At 48.2% G+C, this 9,066-nt stretch overlaps 1 protein-coding gene across 1 annotated transcript in view; it reads left to right on the top strand.

The window, feature by feature from the left end:
- KDM5B (lysine demethylase 5B) overlaps positions 1–9,066 on the top strand; it is a 45,752-nt gene that overhangs the window by 30,204 nt on the left and 6,482 nt on the right. Inside the window, exons 18-22 of the mRNA XM_031061735.1 lie at positions 1,525–1,880; positions 3,071–3,209; positions 5,007–5,186; positions 6,081–6,239; positions 8,877–9,066. The exon at positions 8,877–9,066 is cut by the window's right edge and continues 239 nt beyond it. Of these exons, the coding sequence (XP_030917595.1) occupies positions 1,525–1,880; positions 3,071–3,209; positions 5,007–5,186; positions 6,081–6,239; positions 8,877–9,066 (1,024 nt within the window). The remainder of the gene's footprint in view (positions 1–1,524; positions 1,881–3,070; positions 3,210–5,006; positions 5,187–6,080; positions 6,240–8,876) is intronic.

Below are 9,066 nucleotides of genomic sequence, written 5' to 3'. Positions count from 1 at the left end.
TGAACAGGAAAATAACAAACACATATGGTCAGAGTGTTCCTTTGTGTCATCCTCAACAAGCCTCAATTATATGTCATTGTGCAAATTCGGCTGTTAATATAAATGACCAACATTACTGGAGATGGGTTCACAATTCAGTCTATCTCTAAAAAATGTTTGATTCCGTGCTGGGAGAAGTTGCCCACCCTGGGAAACAGCCTCACTGGCAAAATGCCAAGGTGTCAGCTGTGAGGGAAGAACTTCCTGCAGGAACAGCATTTCAGGCAGCACTGGGAGTACTGGGCAGGTTGCTTCATACAGAATAATCCCAGCCTTCACTGTGGGATTGCTGTGGATGACTGTCCTTTATCCTGGGGAAAGTGCAAACAGCCCCAGAAATACGTTTTGGGGTAATGAGCTGCTGAGTCATGGAGAGAGAGAAGGTGTTGCCGTGCATGAGAGAGTAAAATGCCTGTGGCTCACTGGGACTGTGGGGTGTAGCTCAAAAGCCTTAGCAGTGCAGCAGAAATGAACCTCAGAACCTCAGAAATTCTGTGCCTTTCCCAGTGTTTTGTAAAGCCTTCATATTCCTCACCTTGCTGTTCCTCAGCTGCCCAAACCATTCCAAAGCAAAGCCAGGCAGCAACACCCATGGAATGCTCAATTTCCCTTTCCATCCCTTCTGTTCTCTGGAGCCCTCTTTCTGGCAGCCTGTCACTGGGATTGCCTTGTTCTGGCCATGCTACATGTGAGGAGGTGCTGGTGACAGTGTGTTGAAGGCACTATTGTTGTGTTTCAGCCCTCGGGATAATTTGCCATGTGCCATTTACAAAAAGCTCCTGGTACTTTTTCTAATGTTTCTACACCTCCTTTCTCTGGCACATATGGTTAAATATAAGTTATTAATTGCATCTAACCCCTCCCCTTATTACGAGGCGCTGGGGCTGGTTGTAGCGGCAGTTGCAGGGTGTGGTTGGCTGGAAGCTTGGGGGTTTTCTTTGTGTCTTTCGTGCTTGTTATGGTTTATTTAGGGGGGATGTTGGTAGTGTTTGTTTATTCAGTGTCGTTGGCGGCGGATCCTTACCCAGAAGCCTGGGCCAACTGGGGTGTTGTTGGTTATGGCCTTGGAATGGGGTTGGTTGTGGTGATGGGGCTTGCTATAGGGGGTGTGTTGGGGTTACTAGCAGACGAGGGGACAGTGAATAGTGGGGGTCTGTTGTCAGTCTGATCAGATGGCACAAGGTACACCGCCTTGTGCCAAAAAAAAAGAAAAAAGCAACACTATAACATTAGGCTATCACAATGAAAACTCTTAAATCATTCATAATTAAGGAAGGTTCCAGGAGCAAAAAACTTGCACAACTTGGCAGGAGAAATAAAGGAAATAGGAGACATACATCTGGATAATTTGCCATGTGCACTGTGGCATTGCAGCAGGGGGTTTGCCAGGAGCCTGTGCTCCCATTGTTAACCCTGAGCTTCCATGGTCAAGCAACTTGGCAGAGGACTTTTCATCTGCTTCATTGTTGCATTTGTGTATTTCAGGATCTCCTTGACCGTGTGGAAGCTTTCCAACAGCAAAGCCAAAAGCTCCTTTCTGAAGAGATGCCCAGTGCTACGGAGCTGCAGGAGCTGCTGGACGTCAGCTTTGACTTCGATGTGGAGCTGCCGCAGCTGCCGGAGCTGCGGGCGCGGCTGGAGCAGGCGCGCTGGCTGGAGGACGTGCAGCTGGCCTGCTCCGAGCACAGCTCCCTCACGCTGGATGACATGAGGCGCCTCATCGACTCTGGCGTGGGGCTCGCGCCCTACCCGGCAGTGGAGAAGGCCATGGCCAAGCTGCAGGAGCTCCTCACCGTGTCCGAGCATTGGGATGACAAAGCCAGGAACCTGATAAAGGCCAGGTAGAGCTAAATCTCAGTGTTGCATTTTGTAGTTCCATGAGTTGGAACTCTTTGTTTCAGATGGAAGTGCCGTGGCTCCTGGAGGGGCTCCCCTTTGTTCATCCAGTTCATCCAGTTCCCATGAAGGCAAAGCTTGTGCCAGCCAGAAGGGATGGGGCTGGAGGAGGGGGATGAGGGATGGAGCAGTTTCAGGTGTCAGGGCTGCCTTGCAGTGTTTGTGTTGCTCACCTATCTTGTGTAAATTCTCCTTGTGCCACAGTGTCGTGGTTTGATGCTGGTGCAATGCCAGTGTCCCCAAAAAACTCACTTCCTTATCAAACCAGGACACTCAGGAAAGGGGTTTAAGGTGCCTCTTCCTTCTTTTCCACCTTCTCCCCTCCCCAGTTTCAGGCTGGAGGACACGTGTTCAGGTCAAGCTCAGATAGGTACCACCAGCAGGTAAAACTTCATAGTCCATAGAGTCCATGTAGGACTATTTCTAACTAATAAGGAGAAGATTTCTCCAGATTAATTGGTGCAGGGAAGAAGGAAATAAGCTAAATGCATCCTTACTAAGAAAAATTTTCTTGTGGTTTTTACCTTCTGATTTATAAAGTAAAACAGGAGAGAGCACAGTATACTTAAAATTAGGAACGTGGCACAAACTAATGTGCCAGATTTCTTCCCTCAAGATTCCTTTCTTTTTTTTATTTTGTCATACTTGAAGTAGTGGAGCATTTCTTACCCACTACTAATCACAGTGTTTTTGTAAGACAGCTTCATATAGCACATTACTGACTAAGCTTTGGGTTCAACATTTGATAGGAAGCTGTGTTGTATCTCTCTAAAACCTCAGAATCAAACTGGGAAATACAGAAAAGCCCATTTCAGGGTTTTAACCATCTAATGCAGAATCTCTCAGCTGGTGCTGGTCTGGGGTTTGGTGGGTTTCTGTCATCCAAAAGTTAATAAAAGGAACATCTTCTTAAAGTCCAAGTGTGAGAATATTTCTAGTAGGAGGCTAGAGTAAGCAAACAGATATTTCTAAATCCCCCGTGCTCCTGACCCCCCAGCTTTGCTGGGTGCAACTAGTACTGAACATCATCAGTAACATCTTCAGTTGGTGTGGCCCTCTGATTTTAACAACCCAGGTGAGTGGAAGAGCCCCCCTGTAAGCAGCATCTCCCATCTGGGCTGTTGTGCTCCCCCAGGCCCCGGCAGTCCCTGAGCAGCCTGGCAGCAGCAGTGAAGGAGCTGGAGGAGATCCCAGCCTACCTCCCAAATGGAGCAGCACTGAAGGATGCCGTGCAGAAGGCCAAGGACTGGCTGCAGGAGGTAGAGGCTCTGCAGGTACGTGAGCCTGGCTACTGGGCAGGGACAGTGACCCTGCTCATGTCACCAGAGCCACCCCCCACCCTGTGTGTGCTCCTGGGCTCTGGTGTCCCTCTGACTCTGAGCACCCAGTCTGGGACATTGGTTACCTCAGCCATGGTGCAGCTACACTGCCCTGTTTCTTGCTTCTGTTTCTGGTCTGTATTCCTTCACCTTTGCTATTAACTACCTGCAATAAAATCTATAAAACAGCTATTGGTAAAAATCCAAAGTTAAAAAGTTACTGCATTATGGAACTTCACCTTAAGGTCACTGTTTCTGAGTTGCTCAGTAACAACTCCTTGTTAATCACATTTTTGTGCTACACTGAGGTACAGAGTGGTGATACAGAAGTAGTTCCTGGCTCAGCCTTGCATGTGCTCAAGCCAGGGGTCCGTGGGACTGGCCAGAGCAGATCAGGGTGGCACTGGGATAGTCTTGATTTCACATTTTGGTGTAAATTGCCAAATATTTTCATTTGTCCTCATTTTTTTTCTATAAAGTGAGCTCTAATCTAAGTTAGGGGTATTTTCAGGCCCATCTGGCCTAAATTCAGCTTTCAATAAAAATTTATTTTGAGCTCTTATTTAAAAAACTAATTTTCTCAGATTTAAATATTTTCAAGGAATAAAATTAATGTAATACTAACTTTCATTTGAGGGATGTCGTGAAAGAATTTGAGTGATTTTTTTTTTCTTGGCATTTGCTAATCTCTTGGTCTGGACTCTGAAATTCGGCCTCCTGAATATGGAAAAATATTTCTGTCTGCACCAAGAATTTCTGCTTTGGTTCTGTGAAGGTTTTGTTAAATGCTTGCAGTCACTGTGACTTGCAGGAAGTTCTTGGTATCAGGACCTTGAAGTTGCTAGAGGTGTTGGGGTTGTTTTGGTGAACATTTCTCCAGTCCCACATCCACTGCCTGTTCTAGAAATTACCTCTGGAATTACTCTTGTGCTGCTTTACCTCTGGGTGTGTGGTGCCTGCATTGCCTGAGCTGTGGGGTGCCAAGGGGATGGCCAGAGCTTGCTCCCTAGTGGCACACAGGATACTGGGGGTGGTTCTCACTCTTGGCCTGGCACAGCCTGGGTTAAACTTGCCTTCTGGTGCTGGAGCTCCTTGCAGTACCTGAAAGGAGGCTGGAGCCAGGGAATCAAGAGTTTCCTCCCAGGGAACAAGGGACAGGATGAGAGGAAACTGCCTCAAGTAGCACCTGGGGAGGTTCAGGTTGGATGTTGGGGAAAATTTCTTCACTGAAAGGAGTGGTCAGGCCCTGGCACAGCCTGCCCAGCGTAGAGTCACCATCCCTGGAGGGATTTAAAAGGTATGTGGATGTGACACTTGGGGACAAATGTTGGCTTTGGCAATGATGGGTTAATTGCTGAAATTGATCTTGGAGATCTTTTTTTAATGTTAGTAACTGTATAACTTTATTATTTCAGAATTATTTTGATTTTCTGCTGTGAATACACTGTGAGACTGGGAGGCTGCTTATATTGTTGGCAGTCTCTGATTTTGTTCTATTATCTTTTTAAAGAATCACTTGGCAAGTGTATTCTTTCTTCCCAGCCCTCAATGTGTTGTTAGTTTTGTCTGATGGTCAATGACTAAGTGCACAAGCAGCACAAATGTTGGACTGATAGTGTGCAGGTCACTGAGCTGTCTGAGCATTAAATTCATTTTTACAAGCTCTGCCCTGAATTCCTTGAGTGACTGCTGTGACCTGGGCAGTGCTGTGTGCTGGGTGCATCCAGCATCTCCTCATGTCCCCCCTGGCAGGCTGGGGGCCGTGTGCCCGTGCTGGACACGCTGGTGGAGCTCGTCACGAGGGGCCGGTCCCTCCCAGTGCACCTGGACCACCTGCCCAGGCTGGAGGCCCTGGTGGCTGAAGTGCAGGCGTGGAAGGAGTGTGCAGCAAACACGTTCCTGTGTGAGAACTCTCCATATTCCCTTCTGGAGGTGAGGTCTGGGTGGGGATCAGCTCAGTCATGCCTGTGCATTTACTGCCCCCTCAGTGTGTGCCCAGGAGGGGGCAGTAAATATTAAGTAAAAAACAAATATTTGCAGAATTGCTTTAGGATTACACTATTTTAATAAGAACTTTTCTTAGTGAGCTATAGCTCTAATAATAGTTTTAAACTTTTAAAATGCTTAAGATTTAGCTATGTTTTCTCTATTCTTCTTAATCAGTGGCTAACGAGAGCAGGCAGTGCCAATGTCTAACATTTTCCATATGAATTGGGAATACTGATAAATCTGTGGCACTGGATTAACTCCAGTGCATCAGGCCGAGCTACAGGTGAGCAGGTTCCTACCTGCTCCATCCTCCTCAGGTTCAGGTGTGCCAGGGTGAGGCTGGACTGTGTTTGCTGCCCCTCTGGAGATGTGGCTGTGTCACACCTGCAGTCCATGAGCAATGTACACTCTGCCCAGCACTGAGGCCCTCTGAGCCCCCTCCTATTGGGACAGACAGGAATGTAGGGCAGGCCCTGGAATCTCTGTTCTTTCCCAGGGTTTGCAGTTTCAGTCCCGTGGAGGCTGTTCAGCATTTTGCCTCTCTCTCCCTCTCTCTCCCTCTCTCTCCCTCTCTCCCAGCAGTCTGGGTAAAACACAAGGGTTGTTTGGGTCTGGGCATTTTACAAAACTGAAGTTTGAACTTCCCAGCTCTCCCTACCATCCAGATAACCTCATCCTAATCCCTCGGATCTTTGATGGAGTAACTGCAGGAACCGTAGTTCTCACCAGTTGCCTGTGGCTGCATCCAGGCAGGAAGGTGCATTAGGAACAGTGCAGGTGTACGTGGGTGCATTAGGAACACTGCTGCATGTGGGACACTGCTGTTCTGTCCCTCAGGTGTTGTGTCCCTGGTGTGACATCGGGATGCTCAGTCTGAAGAGGAAGCAGAAGAAGCTGAAGGAGCCAGTGCCAAGTGGCAAGAAGAAAAGCACTAAACTGGAGACGCTGAGCGACCTGGAGCGGGCACTCTCTGAAAGCAAGGACACTGCATCTGCAGTAAGTGCTCAGATCTCTTCTAACTGGAATTTCTTCTGAATCCTTGAATCCTTGTTTCTGTTTGCCTCCTGTGCAGGAGTGTGGCTTCCACCCGGTTTTTACTCTGCTGCTCTGCAGGATTTCTGAACTGCACTTTGCTGTGTATGCTTCAGACTTCCCAAAATTGCTTTCAGTGGAAACATGTGTTGCTTTGTGCATTAAGCAGCCTCACAGTTAGCTAGGCAGTGCCTGTAGCTGAGCAAAACAAAAAATGGAGACCTGTTTTCCCCTACCATACCTAAACCTTATTAAAAATGGGATAGGGTTTGGCCAAGTCTGATCCTTTCAAAGAACACAATAATCCAGCACCATTTATAATTAAAACAAACATTCTAAATAATTAAAGAAATCTCATGAGTTATGTAGTCACTGAAACACTGCTCTGGGTGGACCAGACTCAGTTGCTGCTGGGACAGGGCCTCATTCCAGCAGACTTAGTGCAGAGCCTCTGCCTGGGCCAGGTAATGATGTCCTGTGGCTCATGAGGTGCAGTAGGGGCTCATTGGCTGGGGCTTGAGTGTCATTTAATGTGGGACATTTAAGTTTAACCTATGACAACTACTTGACATTCTTACTTGCAGTGCTTTGGTGTTGGCCTCTCTTGTCTGACCCCCAGAGCTGCAGTGGTGTCCCTGTTGTGGCAATGTGGGGACAGGCTGGGCCCTGGGTCACTCTCAGCCCTCGGTGACTCCAGCACCCTGGCCAGGGAGACCCAGGGCACTCCCAGGGGCTGCACCCAGGAGTGGGAGGTCATTCAGTGTGGCAGGGTTTGCTTCTGACACACGAGGGGAACCAGAACCTTCCCACACTCCCAACCCAGCTCAGCACCTCTGTGCACATCAGAATGTGCTGTGTCCCAGTCCCACGTCTGCCCAGGATGGACACAGCTGAGTCCAGGAATTATGCCTGAAAGCTATGGTGTGAGAAATAACCACTTTGTATGTATTTATAAACCCTCCTCTGTGCATTTATATACATTATAAAATGCATAGAATTAATTAGTTGCAGCTGGTTTGCACAGCTTTTATGGAACTGAAATATATTGCTGTCTTTATAGGGGCTAGTGCTAAAGATTCCTGACAAAAGGATAATGAGCTTTTGCAGAGAGGGTAAACAGCACATCCAGGGTACACCTGAACTTTGTCTGCTGTTCACAATCCCCAGAGCAAGTTCATAGGTGAGGGCATGGCCCTGAGCACTGGGCAGCATGTACAAGGTGAGGGTGAGAGGTACATTTGCATTTGTAAAAACTGCCCAGGAAGCTTTCTGAGTATCCAGAGTCAGAAAGTTGAGAGACATTCCCAGAGCAGCGTCTGCAATCCAAACTTGCACTTCTTCAGGATTTCAGCTGCTTGAAGGCAGACCATGTGTTTGTATTACAAAACACAAAAGCTTGGAAGAGAGAAGGGGTTAGGAGCTATTTTTTTACAAAGGGTTAAGCCTTTTCTCTCAGGGCCTCATGAGAAAATGGAAGGGAATTGAAGTCACGCCACAGCACATTCCCAATGCTGCCCCTCCAATCCCATTTGCTGTCCCACTGCACAACCCCATCCTTGCTTCATTCCAACATTTAAAGCCCTGGAGACTGCTGTGTCTGCAGGGTGACAGAGCAGGGGGCACCCTGTTTGTAACAAGCAGTGCTCCCTTGGAGATGCCATCTGAGGGGTCCCAGTTGCTGGGGTGCCGGTCATCAGTTTCTCTGGGTCTGGATTGAAGGCACTTGAGATGATAGTTCATGTTCAGACTCAGGTGTTCATTATTTCTTATCAGTGAAACAGTCTCACTACTGTGAGTTCTGCAGCTTTTCATTAGAAGGCACAAAATGGCCAACAATCTCTTGGTACAAGGTCTTTTTAAGACTAAACTGTCCAATTAAGAACTGACACCTAGATTATTTTCCCTTTTAACCCAATAACTGATCCCACAGAGCCTGCAGTGCAGACTTTTCTGCCCAATTACAAAATGTCACCCAAACCCATGGAGAAGAAGGAAGAAGAAGCATGAAGAAGAAACCCAGGACGACACCCTGTGCCCTCCATCTTGCTTCCATCCACAACATACTAAAAATCCCAAACCATAAATTTCTCACCAAGTGATACACCTACACTACTCTCTATAATCTATTTCACACTTTTGTGGATTCTAGTCTATCTTAAAGTCTAGGAAACTTTCTCCATGAATGAGGGTCAAAGTGAGTGCTGTGTTGTGGAGGCCCTGGGGGGGGCATCTCCTAAGTTACACCCCATTAGTTCCTTTCCCTGTTCCTATGTCTGAACAGGGTGTTCCTGAGCCACTCCCTCCCGTTTCCCTGATTGCCCCTCACCTTTATGCTGCCCCGAGACCAAGGTTAGCCCCCGGAGGGGAGAAGGCTGGACCCAAAATGGGTGTGTGGCTGGGACCTGAACATCTCACCGCGAGGCTGAGTTAAACATCTGTAGATATTATGCAAAGGCCCTTTTTGCTTCTTTACGTTGGACTTTACTAGCAGCGATTCAGGCCGCAACATTCCCCTGGGGGTCAGGGCACCTCAGAGCAGACAGACAAATGTTCCCTCTGGTGCCCTGGGTTTCCACAGCCATCCCTTTGCCTCCCTTTCAGATGGCCACGTTGGGAGAGGCACGGCTGAGGGAGATGGAGGCGCTGCGCGCCCTGCGAGCAGCCAACGAGCTGAAGGTGCTGTCGAGCGAGGAGGACGCCGAGCTCAAGGTGTGTCTGTGCCAGAAGGAGCCGGCTGCTCCCATGATCCAGTGTGAGCTCTGCAGGGGCTTCTTCCACACGGGCTGCGTGC

Source organism: Geospiza fortis, unplaced genomic scaffold (assembly GCF_000277835.1).
Source record: "Geospiza fortis unplaced genomic scaffold, GeoFor_1.0 scaffold26, whole genome shotgun sequence".
Taxonomy (NCBI): Eukaryota; Metazoa; Chordata; class Aves; order Passeriformes; family Thraupidae; genus Geospiza; species Geospiza fortis.
The sequence above is the reverse complement of the archived record's forward strand: the minus strand, read 5'-3'. Positions and strand labels throughout refer to the sequence as shown.